The sequence below is a fragment of the Macaca nemestrina genome, chromosome 13, assembly GCF_043159975.1.
Source record: "Macaca nemestrina isolate mMacNem1 chromosome 13, mMacNem.hap1, whole genome shotgun sequence".
Classification (NCBI taxonomy): Eukaryota; Metazoa; Chordata; class Mammalia; order Primates; family Cercopithecidae; genus Macaca; species Macaca nemestrina.
The window spans coordinates 116,559,754-116,585,046 of NC_092137.1; the positions used below are offsets into that span (position 1 = coordinate 116,559,754).

The 25,293-nt window shown below is 40.0% G+C and overlaps 1 protein-coding gene across 7 annotated transcripts in view; it reads right to left on the bottom strand.

The window, feature by feature from the left end:
* Positions 1 to 25,293, bottom strand: part of LOC105490123 (interleukin 1 receptor like 2) — a 57,279-nt gene that overhangs the window by 17,700 nt on the left and 14,286 nt on the right. For 5 of the 7 annotated variants that reach the window (XR_011612091.1, XM_011755488.3, XM_011755492.2 and 2 more), the window contains exons 6-9: positions 16,213 to 16,287; positions 9,250 to 9,379; positions 8,315 to 8,451; positions 2,305 to 2,448 (exon numbers count right to left, since the gene is read on the bottom strand). Coding sequence is in view for 6 of the 7 variants with exons in the window: in XM_011755488.3 (XP_011753790.2) it covers positions 2,305 to 2,448; positions 8,315 to 8,451; positions 9,250 to 9,379; positions 16,213 to 16,287 (486 nt within the window). In the remaining variant the exon portion in view is untranslated. The remainder of the gene's footprint in view (positions 1 to 2,304; positions 2,449 to 8,314; positions 8,452 to 9,249; positions 9,380 to 16,212; positions 16,288 to 25,293) is intronic. The other 2 variants (XM_024795508.2, XM_071077192.1) reach the window with 2 other exon arrangements.

Here is a 25,293-nt window from a genome sequence, read left to right on the forward strand (position 1 = left end):
CTTCCTCGTTTTCATCCATTAATTGGCGTTTCCTGATTGAACTCAGAAAATATCCTCAAGGGGAACAAGGACATAAACAGGATCTGGGACTCATCTCAGAATGTCATCAGTAGCTTAAAGCCAACTACAGGCAGCTCTCGTAGATGGAACTGTAGAGAATTTCATGACAAAATGCACACATAGTTTTCTGAATTAAGCAAAATAAAAATAAAGAAGAAAAAGGACCCCGGCGGCCTGTGGGCCTCCATCGCCAAATCCTCTGCCCACTGGTGGAAAATCTGGGCTGCGTCCCAGTCTCGGCAGAGGGTAGGGCTGCCTAACTCTGCCATCTGCCCAGCCCCCGCTACTCGGTGTGAGTCACTGTTCCTGTTTTCTCTTCCTGCTAAACTCGACCTCACGAGCCGCTTCCCCACACACTCTGCACAACACTCATAAGTCACAGCTGTAATCACGCTCCTGGGAGTCGCAATGACTCAGTGAGGGAGTCACTGAGAGAGTCACTGAGAGACAGAGAGAGACAGCGAGAGAGACACGCCACAGGGCCTGAGCTGCCAGGAAGAATACGTCAAGTGACGCAGGCTTCTGTGAGTCAAAAAGTAGAAAGCAGCTGAAGCACTCACATCTGTGTCAGAAAACAATAAGTGGTGGGGGACTGAACTGTCTTCTTCTCAAAGATGCAAGCAGGAGAGCAGTCATGGGTGTGCTTAGACAGGGCAGCCTCTGCAGATGCCAGAGCCAAAACCAGATGCCAGAGCCAAACCCCGCCATGCCCAGTCGGACTATCCACGGTGCTAGGAGTACTTCAGGTTACACTGGACACTTAAGGTCCAGATGACTTGTGTCATTAAAAGGAGTTTATTGCTTTCTCCATTGCTCGGGGTTGCTAATTTTGAATGCTGAAATTTAATTTGGAAAAAATCCAAGTTAGGACATCTATGTTTTATCAGACATGTGGACAACAACTGCGCTGTGTATTCTGTGTGCTAAGCAGGTGCTTGATGGCAGTGACCTCTTTTATGTTTTAGCTGCCCATACAACATTCTCGGACACCCAGTTTCCCTCCCTTTCCTGCTCTTGTCACTCAGGCATCTGCACTTCAAAGGTATAAATTCGTGCATCTCCACACAGGTCAGCTGCACCGGCTTCTTTGGGCTTATATTAATTTTTTCATCTAATTAAGGGACACTAGAGCAGATTTATTACTTTTTCAAGGACTTAATAGATTGTATCTGTTCTGAGACAAAACAAACAAAAACTAGCGTAAAGAGTCACAAGCACCACGGTGGGAAATGCCAGGCTCTCAGAGAGTCAGGATCACACTGAGGCGTTTCTGTACCAAACAGCACTGGCAGGACATAGGCCCACAGACCAAAACCCACAGCCGTGGTGTTGGGGATTTGTCTTGACCTCCAGACAAGCAACAGAGGCCGCCCTGTGCCCCAGGCCCCTGCTGAATGCTTCCGTGTGCTTCGGCTCAGCTATCCCCACTGTCAAAAAGCAGGATGTAATCACTTTCCCTTTCTTTGTTTCTTTCTTTTTTCCTTCTTCCTTCTTATTTCCCTTCCTCCCTTCTCCTCCCTCTCTCTCCCCTGCTTTCTTTGGTTTCTTTTCTACGAACCTCCCTTCTTCCTTCCGTTTTCCCTCCCTCCCTCTCTCTCTCCTTTCCTTCCTCCTTCTCTCTCTTTCCTCCCTCCCTCCCTGTCTCCTTCCTTCCTTCCTCCATTCCTTTCTATAGCTGAGAAATAGAAGAAAGTTGAAAATCCAAGTTTACATAGGGAGTAAGTGGAGAAGTTACATTCAAACTTGGTTCGATCTCTCTCCGTATCTGAGAGTTGAAGACTTAAATCCCTTCAGGCACCAAGTACGGGGCCTAGAGAGAGCTCCAACTGCAGGCAGCTCATCCCTCTCCATGACACCTATTCTGCAACGTGTGCTCACCCACTCTGCTGAGTACACGTCATGGATTGAGAGCACTTTGCCCTTGGAGAAACTTTCCTGCAGCGGGCAGAGGATGGACGTGGAGACCTTTGTGGCATGGTTGCAGCGGGACTCAGAAGATGGTCTCCTCCCGCAGCTTAGCAAATATTTCCTCAATCACTACAAGCCTGCAAACCTTATCTGACCGAATGATGCTGGTGATTAGGGACAAATCATTTCTCTAAAGCATAGGCAGTTCCAAGGAGATTCCTTCACCGGAAATTTGCCAGCAACACAGTAAAATATGACAAAGTATATTTGAAATCGTTGTATACGTATAAGAGGATGCCAATTTTGAGGCATTTTTCAGGGATTACACACACTTACCTTCTAGGGTCTCTGTAGATTGGAAGGTACTTCGATACCAAAGAACAATGTCGATCTTAAAAATGTTGTATATGTACACAACAGACACAGCCACAGCCAAAAAGGCGATAAGCCCTCCTATCAAGTAAGCTCGAAAATCTGGTGCTACAAATGACAGCAAAAAAATAAAATAATTATAATTATAATAATGATACAAAGAGTCCATTATATACTTTACTAATACAGATTACACTATGAATGCCAAATGGAAAGGTTCTGGACATCAGTGAGGGCACTGTTTAAACATTTCTTTAAAGTCAAAAGAGTGGTGTGGGAGCGGAATAATCTGATCTGGACCACGATTGCTAGGAAACAACTCAGCTCCTGGGAACCTATGAGAGTAAAAGTCTGCAGAGCCCTAGTTTCCAGTGGTAGACGCAGGATGGACCCAACTGCACGAAGGCTGCTTTCAAAACACCCATGTCCAGGTTCTGCTGAGACTGTCCAGAGGTGGCGTCTGAGTATGTTCATGGGGCACCTTCTCCAGCTGGTTCTGCTGCCCGTTCTTGATTACAATCCTATTGTAACTGCTTTCCCAGCCATTCAAAGTTGAACAGCTGGACGGACACCCATCATCCTTAAAGAGCCAACAGTTGTCCCCTCTGGAACCTGCGTGGCTGGCTCCACAAGACAGGCCAAGAGCCAAACCTCTACCTCATCCTCTCTGTGCCATCGATTTCCAGGCTGGGTGCCTGTGCGAGAGACACAGTCTCAGAAAGAATGTTTACACCCTCCCCTGCTTCATGCGTCCATTGCAGAGCAATTATGAGCCTAAGTGGTGGGCAGGAGATGGCCAAGGAGCAGAACCAGCTCCTCTGGAACCTCAAGTCCCCGAAAACATGCTCCTACACATCCAAGAAAAGGAACAGCATGACTTCTGTCTCACCACAGCCCAAACCCATACCACCAAAGAAGACCCTCTGGGAAGGAAAGAATTAGAAAAGGGGAAGAGGGAGACAGGAAGAAAAGTCCTCCCCATTCTTAAAACCCACCTCACACACCACTTCCTTCTTCAGCCCCTTCCTCATCCTGCAGTCCTCACTGGATGGTGGGGTGGGCAGAGGAGGGGAGGAAGAGGGAGGTTCTTTTTTACTGAGCCCCTAGAGCACTTTAATTTTTAAAAAAGTTTATAGGTACATAATAGTTGCACATATTTATAGGGTATGTGTAATATTTTGACACAAGCATACAATGTGTAATGACCAAATCAGGGTAATTGGGATAACTATCTCCTCAAACAATCATCATTTCTTTGTGCTGGGAATATTCCAAATCTATTCCTCTAGTTATATTGAATTATACAACAAATTCTTGTTATCTATAGTCATTTTGTTGTGCTACCAAACACTAGATCTCATTCCTACTATCAAAATGTATTTTTTTTTTTTTTTTACCCATTCACCAACCTCTCTTTATTCCCCCTTCACCACTACTCTTCCCAGCCTCTGGTAACCGCCATTCTTCTCTCTACCTTCATGAGATTAATTTTTTTAGTTCTCACATATTAGTAAAAATATGCAATATGTGTCTTTCTGTGCCTGGTTTATTTTACTTAACATAATGGCCTCCAGTTCCATCCACTTTGCTGCAAATAACAGAATTTCATTCTCTTTTATGGCTGAATAATATTCCATTGTGCATCTGTGACAGAATTTCTTTATCCATTCATCCATTGACGGACACTTAGGTTGATTCTACATCTTGGCTATTGTAAACAGTGCTGCAATAAACACGGGAGTGCACATATCTCTTTAACATGTTAATGCCCTTTCTTTGGGGTATATAACCAGCAGTGGGATTGCTGGATCATATGGTAGTTGTATTGTTAGTTTTTTGAGGAACCACTATGTTTTCCACAGTGACTATAAAATACACATTAAAGAGCTTATTGCCACCTGCCTTAGGCCACACCATGTCGTAAACATCTTGAGGCCCAAGATTTCCCATTTACTATTGCACATCTTTAAATACATGGCACAATAACTAAGAACAAATTTGTGCCAAAACAAAATGAATTCATTAAGTCCCAGTGCAGCCAGAATAGACGCACGGCACTACACACCGGTGCCCGAGCTAAGCCTGGGCACTTGCGAGAACCTCTCACTTCAATCATGAGACAGGTGCTTCCTGCTTCCCCATCTTCTACCCCTCTTTGCCCTTTCCCAGCTCTCATTAGAATTCCTTCTAGGGGCAATATTGCCACCTCTCTCTTTGGGATGACTTGTGTCTGGGAATATTTAGTGTCTGTTTCAGAGATCTTGGTGTTGTTAACTGTCCTAATAAGAAGACCATGCCCACAGTACTAATGAGGCTCAGAAAGCCTCTGGCACATAGACAGGAGTGATGCTCTAAAATTCTCGGGCTTTTCACTCACTGCCTTCAGGAGTATTGATGCCCTCTGCTCTATAAACGAGCTAAAAGAGAATGAAATTGGAAACAAGTCATTAATGAATACATTCAGAAGGACTCGGGGCTTCAAAATAGAAATAAATGGGGAGTCCATTCTTGATGTACTAGATGTCATGGTAAAGGTTAATGGTGGTATTCACCATCTGAGTCATTTGACTACTACCAGCCTTCTACTGAGATGGTGGGTGAGCATAAGTAACAAGCGAATTCACAGAAGAGCACACTCAATTTAAACAACTTTCTAGAGACCCTGCTTCAGAAAAACCAGATAACATTCAAATCTGGAGGTGTCTTCAACAAACACAAGGAAGTCAAATGGAGAAGCTATAACCTTAGCTCTGTCCCCAAGTAAACCAACAAGAGGTTTACATTTAAGAGGGTGAAGTTCCAGGAACTCAGGACAAACAAAACTAAGTCAATAGAACCAAAATACTCTACATTTGAGATAAAATGAGCATTGCCAGGAACTAAGGGATTTAAGAAGCAAGAGCTTAAAACAAAGGAGGTAAAGGACTCCATCCCTCCACAAGCTTGACAAGTGTTAACTGGTCACAGCATTAGCTCCTCTGAGCTTGGACTTGGCCTCAGAATCCTTCGGAACACAGTGCTTTCAAATAGTCCAACAAGTCAATATTGGCGTGGAAATCACTATTGGCCAACTTCAGTCTATATTACCCAATAAAGAACTCAAACTTCTAGGTTGGGACAGATTTAAGTTGTAACCACTTCAGGTGTCGTGGACTCTCCAAGACTTCTTACAACAGCTTCACCTCTGTTCTCCGGGGTGGACCCTGAGTCTCTCTCTCTCTGACCTAAGCCAGGCTGCATCTCTGCTGTAAGCTAATGGAGAGTCAGAGGGAGGAAACGCCAGCAGGCTCCGCTTCAGTGAAAACAGGTTTTCAACCTGTCCTCACTGACCTACCACACATTTCTGCACTTGTCTCAAAGTCACCTCCTTCATCACAATGTGAGCTCACAAAAGACCCACCTTTGTCTGTGATCTGGCTCTCTGTTCTGTGGGGTAGATGAAGGTGACAACTGGGAAATGAGTGGGAACAAGTAGATCAGGGAGGCCCTGAATGCCAAGCCAGGAGTTTCCATTTCATCGCCTGGCAGCAAATATCAGTGAATCACATTGCAAAAAAGTGTGGCATTCTATGGAAATGTTAACGACAGACTCTCACCTGGCAAAGCTACTCTTCATCATATATCCTGGAGGGATGCCTCTACATGGGTACACAGACACACAAACAGGAATTTCCATAGCAGTATCATTTGTTAATAGCTCCAAACTCAAAACAATGCAAACCACATACTTATAGCCCAGTGGATAAATTGTGACCTAGTTATTCAATGGACTAGGATATGGCAATGTAAATTAATGAACTATGCTACATGTTATATCAGCGATACACTGATAAGCCCCCCACACCTAAGGAAATAAAACATACTATATAACTCTCTTAATATAAAACTCAAAACTAGGCAAAAATAAATTGTATTATTAGGACTGTCAGCATAGATAGAAAATCAAAGAAATGACTTTCCTAAAAGTTGGGAGGATGATTATCAAGAGGGAAGGATCAAGAAGAACATCCAGGGGTTTTTCAGGCAATGCATTTTTCTTAATCCAGGTGGTAGTTTCATGAGTATTTGCTATACAATGACTTGTTATGTGATGCAGATATTCAGTGTTCCTTTACCATATATGTGCATGTGTTATAGCATGTATAATATATACGTTATATTCCACAATAAAAAAGTATAAAAGAAAATCCCAGCAGATTCTTACAACAGCCGTGGAAGGAAGTCGCTATCCTCCTCATTTCCCAGATGAGGAGACGCGGGCACAGAGAGGTTGAGTGACAGTGCTGTCCTCACAGAGCTCCCAAGTGAACAAGATAGGATCTGAGCCTGAAAACCTGACCTTTAAGTCCAGGGCAGGACTCACCCTACCATCCAGCTTGTTAGTGGGAATGGGCAGGAGGGTAAGAATCCACAGAACTTGGCAAGTCATTGGGTGCTGGCATGAGGGAGGATAAGGGAAAACATCAAAATGACCCCAGATTTTGAGCCTGAACAATGTGGAAGATACAGGGGTTCCATTTACAAACGTAAGAAGAACAGAACCAGGAGGTTGGAGAGTTTAAACATGCTTTCTGACATCAGCCAGTTTAAACATGCTTTCTGACATCAGCCAGTGTATCTGCAGTCCCGTATGCAGTTGGAAATGCAGAGCTGTCACAGGGGAAAACAGTATACAGCTGGATATATGGAACATGTTTGCACCTGCCCAGGAATGACAGTTGATGCCATAAAGGGGAAAAAGATTTCAGGGATGAGGACACAGAAAGAAAAGCAGCACAGATGATGAACCTCATAGAGGTACCAGAGAGAGAGAGATGGCAAATGTAAGATTGACTAGGGGAAAGTGATGGAAAAGGATGCTTTATGACAAGGAAAAGTCAGTAAGAAGAGAAAAAATGGGCAGTGGTGACAGATGAGCCCAAGGGTCCTTCCACATGACGCAACGCAAGAAGGATTCCCCATGCCATGAGGGTGAGGAGAGGGTGCTGTGTTCATTCAGTTAAGGCAGCTGAGGCCAGAATGACACTGGCCTTCAGGACACAGAAGTGAGGCAGAGAACGTGCGCACCCAGAGCTGCAAGCTGCTGTGCACAGATCTCTATTCATCACAATTCTAAGAGAGGTCACGGGCACTTAGGAGGCCAGGATCTTGGCAGGGGCAAAGGCACAATTGCCAACTCCATACAGCAAACACTGTGTTTTCTGTTAGGTGGGGCTTCAGTGTGATGTATGCAAGCACAGGTTTAACTGATCATTGAAGGACACCAGCAAATTCAAGTCCTCTTTCTTGCATGTAGCTAGCCACAAACACACAAACGTGTGCGTGTGCACACACACACACACACACATACGCTAATGATATTAATAGAATCAAGAAGAACCACTGTCTTGATAAACCACACAGAATTTTGCAAGGTATTTCATACACTTCTGATATGTTACGAATTTAAAGTTGTTCTCAAGATTCTGGCTTCACCCTCCACTATCTGTACACTGGCTTTAAAACTTCCAGTGGATAATCAATTAGTTCTGTACGGTGCTCAGAGTGCAATTTGTATACGCACGTTGAGTTGGAAGCCCTCCTGCTTAAATACCAGAATTCAGCCTCTACAGATAATTTTACAAAGTTACATAGTAAAAATATACATAGGCATTTTGGCTTTATATCAAATTATAAACATTTGGCAATCACACTTAATAAAGAAAAGCTTTTGTTTTCTTTCTGTTTTGATGTATAAATCTTGATGTATTGAAAATATGGCACTTTCAAAATATACTGCAATAAAATCACAGCCTCATTCCAACAACACTATGAGCCGTTGCATGAACTTTTCCCTAGATTTCATACTGAGTTTGTCCCTTTAATACCATCCTCATGCCTCACTCTGAGCATTTAGAGTCACTCCTCCTTCAGATGTGTTTCCTGGCCATCGTTTTGAACACTCTGAACAGTGTGTAACCCACTGGAGTATTACCTGGGAGCTGTAACATAATGTATGCTGCAGACACTCCAGCGTGGCACATGAAAGGAAGGCCATAATCTTCCATTTTCACTTCCAAGAAGGTGATGTTTACTGTGTACAAATTATGTTCCCGAAAAGAGGCATGGGTTCTATAAAAGAAAAAAGCCAGCCATTAATACATGAGTCGTATTTACCTAACATGTTTTAAGGTCTGTTTTCTGGAGATTAAGTGTTTTCTTGGAGAACACTTTGGACCATCATGTTATCCTAAGAATACTTTGCTGACTGGCCCAGTGAGGTATGTAGATTGTGTATTTCCAAATTTGCATTTTCTTCTGCATGGTGACAAGGAAGTATGGTTCTGTAAGCTACAGACACCATTCTCAGCCCCAAAGGCCCTTCCCCTATTCCTTTCCACGTATCCTAACTTGTCCACCCTGCAAGGCCCAACGCAAGCTCTCCTGCCCTCTGACTTCATTAGTTTTATTTACACCACTCCATTTATACCACCATAACTTGAGTTTATACCCATTTAATTAGCTAATGATTATGCACTGTCTTCCCTCAGAGTCCTTGTTGGTGCTTGTTTAGTATAGTAAAGAACTATACTACTATTTCTTCCTTCTACTGTTGCAGTATACACATTTGTGTCACTTCCAGTGTTTCCCTAGTATGCCCAGGGCGTTAAGCTTTGAAGGCCTATGGATCATGATATAATTGAATGGAGATGGTACTAATTTTAAGTAGTAGCCGAGAGAAATGGATCTTACTGCTCTCAGGGATACTTGGTATTTTACCATATCTCCCTAACTATGTGGTAGGTGGGATTGATAACATGAATCACTGAGAGGCAAAAACAAGAGGAGAAGGCAATAGTGATACCAGATTCACTCAGATGGAGAAATCCTTGCTAGCTTTTACAGAAGTCAAAAAAGCAAAATACCTACTCCACCCCTTCTCTGATTCGTTTGGATTCATTATAGTAATCATCCACCAAAGTGTTATTGACTCTCCAGCATCGTAGATTTGTATTATCCTTCGTGTCTGTTATATTACAGTCCACTATCAGGGTGGTACCTAAAAAATCAATATTATCAATATTCAATGAAAATTCTACAAACTTTCAAATTTGTTAACACCTGGATAACGAGTGCATCTTACTCTCAAGCCTCAAATACCTTTTGATTACCAGAAATACCCCCATAGGCTAATGTTAATCTATTTTTTTCTTTCCCTGGAGAGAGACCATGAGGGGCAAGTGGCCTTCCAGGACATCCATTGTAAAGGGATACATATACATTACCAAACATCATCAGGTACACAAATGTTATTTCTACTCCTAGTAACACTAGCAAAGAACTTGACAGTTCACAAAGTATTTTATGCATTTTCTCCTTCATTCTTTGTATCTTCAAAACAATCTTACAAGGCAGGAAAAGGGGAGGTGTGATTATCCTCATGTTAAGGATGCAAAAACTGAAGTTCAGACAGATGGAGTGACTTGCCCAAATTAATTAGAGGAAGAAATGAGAGATGAACTCTAGATTTCTAACATCAAATCCAGTGATATTTCTACTTCAACAAATGTAACCCCCACCCTTTCCCTCTCTTTCCCTTATCTTGCCTCTACACACATTCACAAATTTCATAATTTATAGTCTCAGTGGATTTTGTCCCATGAGCCTAGCAAATTCTAACATTCAAGGAGTGTTCTTTATTCTAAATGATATGTTTTTAAAATATATGTGTGTGAAATATAACACACATATACCAAAGAGTATAGAATAGAAATGCAAAGTTAATGAATTATCATAAAGCAAATATCTATAACACTTTCACCTCATCAAGAAAACAGGATATTGTCCAAATCCCAGAAGTAATGTCTTTTGTCCTTTTTTTAATCAAATTATTTGTTGTTTTGTTTTTTAGGTTTTTTTGTTTGTTGTTCAGCTATTTGAGTTACTTATATATTCTGGATATTAGCCCCTTGTCAGATGCATAGTTTACAAATATTTTCTCCCATTCTGTAGATTGTGTTTTCACTCTGTTGATGGTTTATTTTATTGTGCAGAAGCTTTTTGATTTGATGTAATCCCATTTGTCTATTTTTACTCTCGTTGTCTGTGCTTTTGAGGTCTTATCCAAAACATCCCTGTCCAGTCCAATGTCATGAGCACTTCCTTTATGTTTTCTTCTGGTAGCTTCATAGTTTCAGGTCTTATATTTAAGTCTTTAATCCATTTCAAGTTGAGTTTTGAATATGTTAAAAGATAGGGGTCTAGTTTCATTCTTCTGCATGTGGATATCCAATTTTCCTATCACCATTTATTGAAGAGACTCTTACTTGTTCAATGTGTGTTCCTGGCACTTTTGTCAAATATCAGTTGTCTGTTGATTTGTGGATTTATTTCTGGACTCTCTATTCTGTTCCATCGATCTATGTGTCTGTTTTCATGCTAATATGCTGTTTTGATTACTATAGCTTTTTAGTATATTTTGAAGTCAGATAGTGTGATACCTCCAGCTTTGTCTTTGGTTTGGGGCCTTTTGGTCTTTTCCTCAAGATTGCTTTGGCTATTCAGGGTGCTTTGTGGTCCTATATGAATTTTAGGACTGTTCCTTCTCTTTCTGTCAAAATAACATCATTGGTATTTTAATAGGGATTGCACTGAATCTGTAAGCTGCGTTCAGTAGGATGGACATTTGAACCATATTAATTCTTCCAATTCATGAGCATAGGATGATATATTCAGTGCTGAATGAAAATAAAAACTGCTGTCCAAGAATACTATACCCAGCAAAGCTATCCTTCAGAAATGTAAGAAAAATAAAGTCCATTCCAGACAAGCAAAAACTAAGGGAATTCACTGCTACTAGACCAGCCTTACAAGAAATCCCTAACGAAATGCTGCAACTGAAAGTGAAAGGGTGATAATTACCATCATAAAAACATGTGAAAACTAACTAGTAGAGGTAAATTCGAAATTGAATTCAGAATATCTCAATTCTGTAATGGTGCTATGTAAATCTTTCAAGCCTCTAGTAATAAGTTTAAAGGTCAAAATGGTCAAAAATAACTACAGACACAATTGGTTATTAAAGAACACACAACGTATAATGATGTGAATTAAGGCAACAAAAGTATAAACTGTTAGGAGGAGGATAAAAGTCTAGAGTATTTTTATGTGACCAAAGTTAAATTGTAATCAGCTTAAAATAGTCTATTATAACTATAAAAGTCTTTATGTTAGCCTCATGGTAGCCACAATGATAGAAATTGCAGTAGATACACAAATAAAAAGAAAAAGGAATCCAAACTTAGGACTACAGAAAACCACCAAACCACAAAAGTAAACAAGAGAGAAAGAAAGAAACAAAGGATCTGGAAAACAACCAGAATACAATTAACAAAATGTCAGGAGTCATGTTCTTACCGATCAATAATAACCTTGAATGTAAATGGATTAAATTATCTATTTCAAAGACATATAGTGGCAAACTGGATTAAAAGAAAAAACAAGAACCTACTATGTGCTGCCTAAAAGAGACTCACTTTACTCACAGACTCACAGTAGGTCCAGTAAGGATACATATACATGGAAAGTGAAGAGATGAAAAAAAGATATTCCATGCAAATGGAAAACAAAAGCAAGCAGGAATGGTTGCACTTACATCAGAAAAAATAGACTTTAAGTTAAAAGTTATAAGAAGAGACAAAGAAGGTCATTATATAATGATCACTAGATTGTTGAATTCCGTTGTTGAATTCTCAATTGCATTTATTTCATTCATTGAATTCTTAAACTCAGACTTCTCTTGGGTTCTTCTTTATAATGTATATCTCTGTTGAATTTCTTATACAGAAATGTAAGAAAAATAAAGTCCCTTCCAGACAAGCAAAAACTAAGGGAATTCATTGCTACTAGACCAGCCTTACAAGAAATCCCTAAGGAATTTTTTTTCATAAATTGTTTTTCTGATTTCATTACATTATTTGCTTGTATTCTCTTGTATCTAGTTGGGTTTCTTTAAGATCATTATTTTGGATTCCATTTCAGGCATTTAGTAAATCTTATTTTCTTTGAGGTTTGTTACTGGAGAATTATTGTGCTCCTTTGAGGTGTCATGTTTCCTGTTTTTAAATGTTTCTTGTGTCCCTATGTTGATAGCTGCACATCTGATGCAACAGTCACCTCTTCTAATTTTATGAAGTAGCTTTCTTAGAGAAAGACTTTTTCTGTAGATGCATCCTAGCATGTCAGTTGGATAGGGTATGTTGGCTTTGGTTCTAGATAGAGACAGAAGTGTAGTCTTCATGCAGTGTCTTCAGCTACAATCCACACCTGCAATATCTTTGAGTGTTTCACTGGCCTAGGCTGCAAGAGTTTGTACTGGCAGTGGCATGGCTTTGCAGGATGCTGGGCTACCAGGTTGGTTCTCAGGCCAAGGGTGTGTGTGCACACACAGTAGGTCCAATCGAAAAGGGGTGTGGTCTTGCCAGGGGCAGGGCTACTGAGCTGGTTCTCAGGCTGAGGGTGAGTACATACACCCTCATGCGTACGAGGGTGAGCAGAGTAGATCTGCTGGCTAGGGGAAGCTTCCTCGGTTGTGCAGGACTGCCTGTCCATTCAGGAAGCAGGGCACCATGTGCCTTTGGGCACAGTAATTTCACAGGGCCCATACTCTAAGTAACCAGGATTGTGAAGTTGTAGCCACCTGTATGAACATGGTGGAATAATGGGAAAGCCTTGGGGATGAAGAGATGCAGGGGCTACTGGCCCCCAGAACAGGACTCACTCTAGCAGTAGCTATAATTCCAAGATAGTGCCATGACATAGCTCGTAGGTCATAGGGGATAAGGGTGTGCAATAGGTAGTTTCCCGCACTGGAGCAATGTAGCCATGAGAACCCCAGGCTGCTCCCCAAAGTGGGCTCAGGGCCTGTGAGGACTGCAGGTTTCTTCTGTAGCAAGAACTGCAGGTGTCTGTGGTAATAATGAAGGTTGCAGGGGCCTTCTGCTTACCTTTTCCCTCAAGGAGAAGTTTCTCTTGGCGCCAAGTCAATCTTGGTGGGGAAAACAGAGTGACAGAGAAAGGGTGATTTCCTCCCCTCTCTATGCTGCCATCCTGGGTTTCCGTGCTCCGCAGAGATTCCATCATTTCTATGCTGTACTCTAGCGCCCTCCTTCAGACACACTAGTCAAAATGTAGCTATTAATTTAATATTTTGGCCCTTTTGTAGGGGAATTAGTGCTAGGAACCCCTAGTCAGCAATTTTGTTGACATACTAATAATCTCTATCTTTATAATATATTTTAATACTTACAAGGAAATGACTCTCTCTTTTTTCTTCTATTCAATTTTTTTCTTGGCTCTTTCCAGCATTTTTGACAGAAATTTTAGAAATGTTTTGACAAGTTTTAGGATATTCAGTAATTTAATTGGTGTTATATTAAACTTGTATATTAATCTAGGAGAAATAACATTTTTAATACTGAGTGTTTCTATTTAGGAACATCTTTTGAAATTTCACTAAAACACATATTATTTTATGTTCCACCTATAAAATGATAAAATGTTGCATTTCTAATCATGTAGGCAACTCTTTCTAATTTCTTATTCAGTTGTTCCTTACTATTTTGTTTCTTGTATTGCAATTGTGAATGCTGTCTTCCCTGGTTACATAATATGTGCTATTTCAGGCATGTAAAAATGCTATTAGCTTTGAATGTTTATCTTGTATTAAAATAACATTAATAAGCAAATGCTAGTCATTTTTTAACTTAATTTTCTTAAAATTTCTAAGTAGAAACCAATAGATCATGTTTTAAAAATTATGTTTGTCTTCCTCCCTCCAAGACTTCCAAAACTCCTTCTCTTGCCTTTTAATTGTCTCAATACGTTGGCTAGAATTTCCAAAGACAGGAGTAGGGGAAGAAGGTCAACTAAGAGAGATAAAACAGCCAAATGTGTCTTTTAAGACTAGTCACATAATGAGTAATGTGTAGACAATTATCCTTTTTATGGGTATTATTATTTCCTTGAAAGTTTAAAAGAATTCTCCTAAAAACATATGGGACTAGAGGCATTTAAACAGATTTTATCTTTTACCATTTGTTCTTTTATATAAACTTTCCCACGTTTCTAATTATTTTATATTTGGGTGTCTCTGCATTTAGGGGATTAGATTTGCTGGAAGTTTATCTTTCTCCCCAACTCCCACCTCAACTCTTCTGCCCTTAACCAACTTTGGGACAGATTCAGTTAGTTTATTTTCCTTTAATAAATTCATTATTTTCTACTTTTATTCTAGTTGTTCAATTGGTCTTCTTATAGAGTCAAATGGTTAGTTGCATATTTTAATTATTTCCACACTTACTAATAATAACGTTATTTAAAGATATAAACTCGTTTAGAGTACAGCATTGGTCATATGCCATGAAATTTGATATGAAGTATTCTCACTATCATTATTTTCTAAATATTCTTTAACTATGGCTTTGGTTCTCTAAAAAAAAACGCAAATAATTGAGATGGATTTTTTGTTTACGTTTTTAAATTTTTTTTTTTAGTTTTAATTGACAAATAATAATTACATATATTTATGGGTACAATGTGATGTTCTGATACATGTTTATATTGTAGAATAATTAAATCAAGCTAATTAACAAATTCATTTCACATACTTAATGAATGTGATTATTTTATTGTTTTGGTTTAGATACAAATTTTTACACTTACTGCATCATGATTATACCCCATGATCTGTACAATTTCCTCTTTTGGACTCTGGGTTTTTCATAGATGTTTCTGAGAGTGATCTATGTATTAGACACATTACTTTTGCTAGATTACTCGAACCATGTAGACTCTTACTTTTCTAGCAAATTTCTCAAAGCAAGAGTATGTTAAAACCTCCCCCTACAACTGAAACAATTGTGTTGTTTTATTGTATTGTATTTCTGAGACTTTTAGCATTATATATTTTGATACACTACTATTTGACACTTAAAAGTTTCTATTTTGGGAGGTGTTGAGATTTTTGTCTAATTTGCTTTTTCTTCAGATGTAATACAGCATATTTATTTTACTAGTGATTTTTTTTTTTTTTTTTTTTTTTGGAGTCAGAGTCTCCCTCTCTCGCCCAGCCTGGAGTGCAGTGGCACAATCTCGGCTCCCTGCAAGCTCCGCCTCCCGGGTTCACGCCATTCTCCTGCCTCAGCCTCCCGAGTAGCTGGGACTACAGGTGCCCGCCACCACGCCTGGCCAATTTTTTGTATTTTTTAGTAGAGACAGGGTTTCACCGTGTTAGGCAGGATGATCTCGATCTCCTGACCTCGTGATCTGCCCGCTTTGGCCTCCCAAAGTGTTAGGATTACAGGCTTGAGCCACCGCACCCGGCCACTAGTGATTATTTTTTAATTTAAAAAAATAATTTGACCCCTTTTTATCTACTTAGATCACAAACTGAGGCAATGCTTATTGATGCTTTTCCATGCAGATTAAGGAATGTAACATATTTTTTTCACACCTTTCATATACCTTGCATTGTGAGATAATACCATCCAGAACTCTTGGTCAACATTATTTAATAGTAGTTTTATATTATACTACATATTGTCTGAAGAATTATTTGCATCTTCATTGCCTTTGCATAAACAGATTTATAATAATCATTTTGGGCCCAGAGTTCTCACTGACAGACTTCTCTGCCACCACAACTTTTCCAAGCTTCAGCTCTCTGGTGTTTTATTTTGATTCCTCTTCCCATGAGTTCAGGTATATCAAAAGTTGGAAACTGGGTGTGTTTGGGATTTATCTTCATCCTTAACATTCAAATATTCACCAGAATACGCAAACATAATGAGCTCTTCCCCTGGTGATTTCAATGGCTTCAATGATTTTACTCACCAAGCTGTACTTCAATTGAATTATTTTTTGGATAAATGATTTTAGGGACACTTCCTCCATATCCAGCTCTTTCTGCTAAGAAATCATACCCACAGGAAATTAATTAGAATCACATATGATACATTCCCAAGTACTTTGATGCAATAGCATGAAGCCCAACACAGCAGACCATCAATAAGCTCTGGTCAAAATCTCACTCCATAAATACACATTTTTAACCAGAAGTAACTGAATTGCCAAAAAAGAAAAAACAATAAGCTAGAAGCTGAGCTATAAAAAGAGTCCACTTTGGCCATTATATTTTGATATAAACCATAAACTATATTGTTTGTAATGTAAACTAATAAGCTTGTATAATAAAATCTCATTACTTAGTAATCCAAAGACACTTTTCAGGCAGTGGCTATAATAAGCAAAGGCCTGGCTTAGGTGCTAGCTTGAGAGAAATAGTAACCCTCTTATTTCACCTTCAGAAAATTCCCTCATGCAATTCCTGTTCCATGGCAACCATTACTCTGTTTTCTATTTCTATAGTTTTGTCATTTTAAGAATGTTATAGAGATGGAAAAACACATAATATCATGTTTTTGAATTACTTTAAAATAACCTTGGGAACTGGTGGGAGTGAGTAGAGGTAAAGATGAAAAAAATCTAACCAGAAGTTGATAATTGTCAAAGTTGGGTGAGGGATCTGTGAAGGTTCATCACATCTTCAGTTTTGCTCTTCCTCCTCCAACTCTGCATTTCCATATTCTTTTATATCCCATCCTCTTCTATTATTCTTCCAACTTTTCATCCTACCACTAAGCTTTAGCATTGTCTCCCTGTACTGACTCCCTGGACTCCCTGCCCCTGAGTCTTTCTGTACTTCTTCCCTCTCCCATTTGTCTACCAAAATTTAGCGATCACCTACTTAGTTCCATTATTCCTCCTATATATTTGGAGTGGGATATGGAAAAGTTGCAAGAGAGAAGCTAAGAAAAATGCAAAAACACATACATTTTATGATGGCAATAATAATTGTGCATTCCACACACTGTTTAAATGCAGCATGTCCCAAACAAAAGTTATCCCCAGCTAGTTAATGTACCATCACCCACTAGATCGCACACATGTAAAATCCAGAAGCCATTCTGGGCAACAGCTTTTCTTTCACCTTCTTCAATCTATCAATCACCAAATTCAACTACTTTTACCTCCTTATTTCTCAGTCTGGCTTTTTCTTTACTCCTAAGCCTTCTATTTTCCATTCTTTTCTTAAGCAATCTCATTCACACCTACTTCTTCAAATATCATTTCAAGGCCAATGACTTTGAAAGTCATGTCTCCAGTCCTTCCTCTAAGCTCCACACCCAAACAGGCCATGACCTACTCTGCACCTCCACAATCCAAAGGCACCTCATCCTCAACGTAGCAATGACCAAACTCATGGTCTCACTCCTAAATCTGGTTTTCCTCCAGAGCCATTTTATTTCACCGAATAGCATCACCATCCAGTCAATAGTGCATGTCAAAAAGCCTGGTTAACTTTTTTGACCTTGCCATATTTCTCCCCATATTCAGTCCAACACTAAACCCTGTAGGTTTTGCCTCTTAAAATGCCTTGAACCCATCCACATCTCTCCATCTTCAATGACACCATGTTACCTGTGCCTTCATGCCTTACCTGAACTTCTACACCTGCACTTCGGATCCACCCTAGAATAGATCATTCTGTGCACAGCAGCCAGTCTGCTGTTTCAGAAGTGAAAATCAACCCACGCTACTCTCCTGCTTTCAATCTGTCTGGCTGCTTGTCATTGTTCTTAGAATAAAATTCATGCTACTTACTCTGAATTGCTGGTTCCTACATGATCTCGGCTCCTGACTACTTACCCAGCCTCATCACCTACCATAATTTCTCTCATTCAGGATCACTCTAGCCCTGCTTTCCACTCCTCAGATATTCCGAGTTCCCTGTTGTGCTAGGGTCTTCACATTTGCTACTTCCTCAGTCTAGAAAAAATCTCCCCAACTCCGTCATCCACATAATGCTTCCTGACCATCAGCATCACTATTATCAGAAAGCTTTCCCTGAGCCACTGCTTTCTCACCAGGCCCTGGTCTGTTTGATCTCAGATTTTTCCTTTCCTTCATTGCTTTCATCTTCCCTATAATTACACATCTTATTAGTGAATTATCTGATTAATCTCTGCCTTCCTTCCTCTCAGCCTTCAAGCTTCATCAGAGCAGTGGTGGTGGCTGTTTTCTTCACCACAATGTTCTCTCTGCCTGGCACAGAACATAGCTTTGTTCAGTACTCAGCAAAGAGTCCTTAAATGATTGCTTGAAGAAGAGCTCTCCCATGGCCTCTTCCCAAGTTGAGACTATCAGTGCTCTTTTGGATATTTTATCAGCCTCCTAAGTGGTCTCCAAGCTGCAAGGCCCTCGCCAACTCTGGCTTCAAACCATCTCAAAACTGACATCTCCCATCACAAATGCAGCCCAATGACTCTGCATTTGCACCGTCCCAGGGCCCTTCAATGGCTGCGTGGTAAAGCCTATGCATATGCAGCCACCTGTACCTTGCCCCCGTTTAACTTCAAGGCCTCAGCTCCCACCCTCCCCACCCCGTATTCACATAGGCTCTAACGAAAGTCATTTTAGATCCAACATAAACATAATGCTTAATACTTCCATGCTTTGTCCTATACTGTTCCCTCTGTTCTCTCTGCCTAGAGACCCCCTCCTCACCCTCCTCTACTTTTGTGAATCCTACTCATTCTTCGAAATTCAGCTGAGAACTCCTTTCCTCTTGGAAGCCTTCCCAGACCATTTGCTTGCCACCCATGGACCCTTCTTATTCCTTTCCTGCTCCGCAAACACTGTCTGTGACTCTACCCTTAGCACATGATGTTAAAATGATCCATTTAACCCCTAGATTCACCACAACCAGGCTGATAGTTTCATAGCAGAAGAAACAACACTTTTTTCATTTTTCAATTATCAGGACCTACCATAATACTGGCATATAACAGATCATAAATGTATGTTTATTGAACACGAAGTAGTGACTACTGAACCCAGTTACTTCTTAAGGGATTCTTCATTTTACCTGAGCAATTTCTACCTTTCGAAATTTCCCTTCAGTTACCAATGTACAGTTAATGCGTTATAGAAGTCAATCATTCGCTTAATAAATAGATCTGTGCTTAATCTAGGCCAGGCACTGGGCTCAGTGCCAGGGATTCCACTGTGAACAAGATGAGGAAGGTGCTTTCTTTCAGAGAGATAATGGTCAGCAGAAAACCCAAGAGCATTAAAATTAAAAAAAAAAACCTTGTACAATTAATTTTCTTAATTACTGTGCTTTTAACAAGAACAATTAAAATTGAAAACCACCCAAAAATATTTAAATCAAAGGAGCAGTTGCAGCAAAGAACATGGAAGGACTAGAACGGGCTCTCTAGAAGAACAGCTGGAATGCAGGGAGTCACTGGACTCTACAGAATAAAGAGCCCTGTCCTGCAAAGGCAGCACCCAACCATGCTGGCTCCCATCCATGCTGAACAGACCCCCTAGGGATCCACAGCATCCGGAAATAGCTCTGTCTCCCCCAGTACTCTGAAGTGTGTTGGAAACTAGTGACAAATAGGAAGCTCTACATCAAAGAAGTATCCAGCCTTTGGTTCTTCTCATCTAGATGAGTAAATATAGAAAACAACTTTCTACTAAAGAAAGAGCAAAAGCCGCTACAGCAGGAACTCCTTGTCCAATGTGTTTGGAAAAACCATTGCTGGCCTGGGCACTGAATGCCAGCACTCTGGCTCTGTTTCTGACAATAACCAGCTTTGTGACCTTCGGTAAGTTGCTTCTCTCCTGCAACTCTGTAAAATGTATAGCTTGGGGAGAGAATGTGGACCAAGATGGCAGAATAGAAGAATCCGCCAATTGTCTCCCCTACAAGGACACCAAGTTAACAACTATCTACACAGAAGAAACACCTTCATAAGAACCAGAAATCACTCATAGTATCTGGTTTTAACTCGGTATCACAGAAAAGGACACTAATGAGATAGAAAAAACAGTCCTCAATTGCCAATGCCACCCTCGCCAACCCCCCACAGTGGCGGCATGGTACTGAGAGTGTCTCTGTTTGCTGGGGAAGAAAGAACACAGCAATTGTGAGGCACTGAACGCAGTGCCGTCTTGTTAGAACAGAACAGAAAACCGGACCAAACTCAGCTGCCACCGGCCCATGGAGGGAGCATTTAAACTAGCCCGAGACAGAAGAGAATTGCCGATCCCAGTGATCAGAACTTGACTTCCCATAAATCTTACCACCAAAGGCTAAAGTGCTCTGGGTCTCTAACTAAACTTGAGAGGCAGTCTGGACTGCAACTCTTAGGTGAAATCCTAGTGCTGCCCAGAGACCGTGTACTGGAGTGGGGCATGCAATATACCTCAGTAATCCCATCTAGGACAGCCAAGGGAGTGTGGGCATCACCCCTCTTTATCATCCCACACTGCACAGCTTATAGCTCTAAAAGAGATGCTTTCCTTCTGCTTAAGGACAGGAGAGGGAAGAGTAGAGAGGACTTCATCTTGCATCTTGGATACCAGCTCAGCCACAGCAAGAGAGGACAATGATCAGAGTCATGAGGCCCCTGTTCCAGGCCTCCCAGACAACATTTACAGACATACCATGGGCCAGAAGGGGACCCGCTGCCTTGAAGGAAAGGATTCAGTCCTTGCAGCACTCATCACCTGCTCACTGAAGAGCCCTTGTGCCATGAGCAATCAGTAGCAATTATCCAGGTACTACGGTGAATGCCTTGGGTGAGCGTCTGAAACTTGCTGGCTTCAGGTGAGACTCAGCACATGACCAGCTGCAGTGATTATAGGGCAAAACTCCTTTTGCTTGAGAAAAGCAGAGGGAAAAGTTGGTCTTGCACTTTAGGTACTAGCATAGCCACAGGGGAGGGTAGATCATGAAACAGGCTCTTGAGGTCCCCGATTCTAGGACTTGAATCTTGGCTGGCACTTCTGCACATGCTCTGGGCCAAAAGGGAGCCCAATGCCCTGAAGAGTGAGTCCCAGGAAGGCAGCATTGGCCACAAGCTGACTTAAGAGCTCTTGGACCTTAAGAGAACATCTGCGGTAGTCTGGCAGGACTCCTTGTGGCCGGTTGTGGCGGTGGCTATGGATGGTGAGGCTCCTCTGCCTTTGGAAAGGGGAGGGAAGAGTGGGAAGAACTACGTCTTGTGGTTTGACTGCCAGCTCAGCTGCAGCACAAAAAAAACACTTGGTAGACTTCTAAGGTTTACTCTAATCCCTGACTCCTAGACGGCACCTCTGGATCCTCCCAGGGCCTGAGAGACCTCACCAATGGCAATCAGCCCTGATGGAAGGGACACAGGCCCGGCTGGCTTTGCCACCAGCTGATTGTAGAGCACCAGGGCCTAAAGCAAACATGAGCAGTAGCCAGGGAGTGGGTAAAGCAGGCCTTGGGCAAGACCCAGTGCTGTGCTGGCTTCAGGTCTGACCCAGCAGTCATAGTGGTCATGGCCACAGGGGTGCTTATGTCACTCCACCCTCAGCTTTAGGTGGCTCAGAACAGACAGACAGACTCTGTTTGGGAGAAAGTAAGGGAAGAGAACAAGTCTCTGCCTGATATCCAGAGAATTATCCCAGATATTGTCCAAGATCATCAAGGTGGTACCTCTACAAGTCTGCAAGAACCACAACATTACTGGGCTTAGGGTGCCCCCTAAAGCAGATACAGCTTAGATCAAAACACTCAAATCCTTTTGAAGGCCTTCCCAAGAAGGACAAGTACAAATAAGCCCAGACAGTGAAGACTACAGTAAATACCTAACTTTTCAATGCCCAGACACTGAAGAACATCTACTAGCATCAACACCATCCAGGAAAACATGACCTCCTCAAATGAATTAAATAAGGCACCAGGGGCCAATCCTGGAGAAACAGAGACATGTGATCTTTTAGTCAGAGAATTCAAAATAGCTGTGTTGAGGAAATGCAAAGAAATTCAAGATAACACAGAAAAGAAATTCAGAATTCTATCAGATAAATTTAACAAGGAGACTGAAATAATGTTTTTTTAATCAAGCAAAAATTCTGGAAATGAAAAAAATGCAATTGCCATATTGAAGAATGCATCAGAGTCCTTTAATAGCAGAATGTATCAGGCAGAAGAAAGAATTAGCAGGCTGGAAGACAGGCTATCTGAAAATAAACAATCAAAGGAGACAAAAGAAAACAGAATAAAAAACAATGAAGCATGCATACAGGATCTAGAAAATAGCCTCAAAAGGGCAAATCTAAGAGTTATTGGCCTTAAAGAGGAGGTAGAGAAACAGAAAAGAGCAGAAAGTTTATTCTAAGGGATAACAGAGAACTTCCCAAACCTACAGAAATATATCAGTCCCCAAATACAAGAAGATTATAGAACACCCAGCAGATTTAATCCAAAGGAGACTACCTAAAGGCATTTAATAATCATACCCCCAAAGGTCAAGGACAAAGAAAGGGTTCTAAAAGCAGCAAGAGAAAAGGAACAAATAATATACAATAGAGCTCTAACACATCTAGCAGCAGACTTTTCAGTGGAAACCTTATACGCCAGGAGGGAGTGGCATGACACATTATAAAAACGTTTACCCTAGAATAATATATCCACAAAAATAACCTTCAAACATGAAGAAGAAATAGACTTTCCCAGACAAACAAAAGCTGAAGGATTTCATTCGCTGACCTGTCCTACAAGAAATGTTAAAGGGACTACTCCAATCAGAAAGAAAAGGACATTAATGAGCAATAAGTAATCACCAGAAAGTACAAAACTCACTGGTTATAATAAGTACACAGAAAAACACAGAATATTTTAACACTGTAACTGTGGTATGAAACTGTTCTTATCCTTGAAAGACTGAATAATGAACCAATCAAAAATAATAACTACAACAACTTTTCAAGGTGTAGTCAGTACAATAAGATATAAATAGAAGCAACAAGAAGTTAAAAAACAGGGGAATAAAGTTCAGGTGTAGAATTTTTATTAGTTTTCTTTTTCTTTTTTGTTTATGCAAACAATATTAAGTTGTTATCAGGTTAAAATAATGGGTTATAAAATAGTATTTTCAAGCCTCATGGAAACCTCAAACCAGAAAACATACAATAGAGACATAAAAAAATAAAAAGCAAGAAACCAAATCATATCATCAGACAAAATCACCTTCACTAAAAGAAGACAGGAAGGAAAGAAAGGAAGAAGAGAAGATCACAAAACAAGCAGAAAACAAATAGCAAAATGACAGGAGTAAGTTCTTACCTATTAATAATAACATTAAGTGTAAATGGACTAAACTCTCCAATAAAGAGGCATAGAATGGCTGAATGAATGAAAAAACAAGACCCATTGATTGTTTCCACACTTCACCAATAAAGACACACATAGACCGAAAATAAAGAGATGGAAAAAGATATTCCATGCCAATTGAAAACAAAAAAAGAGCAGGAGTAGTTATACTTAGGGAAAATAGATTTCAAGACAAAAACTATAAAAAAAGACAAAGAAGGTCACTATGTAATGATAAAAAGGTCAACACCCAACACTGAATCACCCAGATATAAAAACAATTATTATTGGAGCTAAAGAAAGAGATAGGCTCCAATACAGTAACAGCTAGAGACTTCAATATCCCACTTTCAGCATTGGACAGATCTTCTAGACAGAAAATCAACAAAGAAACATTGGACTTAATCTGCACTATAGACCAAATGGATCTAATAGATCCATTTACGGAACATTTCATCCAATGGCTGTAGAATACATATTCTTTTCCTTAGCACATGGATCATTCTCAAGGACAGACTATATGTTAGGTCATAAAACAAGTCTTAAGACACTGAAAAAATTGGAAAAATATCAAGCATCTTCTCTGACCACAATGGAATAAAACTAGAAATTAATAAAAAGAAGAATTTTGGAAACTATACAAACATATGGAAATTAAACAGTATGCTTCTGAATGACCAGTGGGTCAATGAAGAAATTAAGAAGGAAATTGAAAAATTTCTTGAAACAAATAATGGAAACACAACATACTAAAACATATGGGATACAGCAAAAGCAGTACTCAGAGAAAAGTTTATAGCTATAAGTGCCTACATCAAAAAAAGAGGAACTACTTCAAATAAACAGTCTAATGGTGTATCTTAAAGAACTAGAAAAGCAAGAGCAAACCAGGCCCAAAATCAGTAGAAGAAATAAATTAAATCAAAATGAAAAAAACACAGAAGATCAATGAAACAAAAAGTTGGTTCTCTGAAAAGGGAAACAAAATTGACAAACCTTTAGCCAGACTAAGAAAAAAAGAGAAGAGATACAAATAAAAAAAATCAGAAATGAATAAGGAGACATGACAACTGTTATTGCAGAAATCCAAAAGATTATTAATGGCTACTATGAGCAACTACATGCCAATGAATTGGAAAATCTAGAAGAAATGGACAAATCTCTAGACAAGTACAATCTATCAAGATTGAACCGGGAAGAAATCCAAAACCTAAACAGATCAATAACAAGTAACAATATAAAAATTTTAATAAAGTCTCTTTATTAAAGAGAAAGAAGTCTCTTTATTAAAGAAAAGCCTGGGACTCAATGGCTTCACCACCAAATTCTACCAAACATTTAAAGAAGAACTAATACCAATCCTACTCAAGCTGTTCAAAACAATAGAGGAGGAGAAGATACTTCCAAATTCATTCTATGAGGCCAGTTATTACCCTGATACCAAAACCAGACAAAGACACATCAAAAAAAAAAAAAAAGAGAGAGAGAGAAAACTATAGGCAAGTATCTCTGATGAATATTGATGCAAAAATCCTCAACAAAGTACTAGCAAACAGAATTCAACAATACATTGGAAAGATCATTCATCATGAGCTAATGGGATTTATCCCTGGGATGGTTTGACATTTGCAAATCAATCAATGTAATACATCACATCAACAAAATAAAGGATAAAAACTATATGATCATTGCAATTGATGCTGAAAAAGCATTTGATAAAA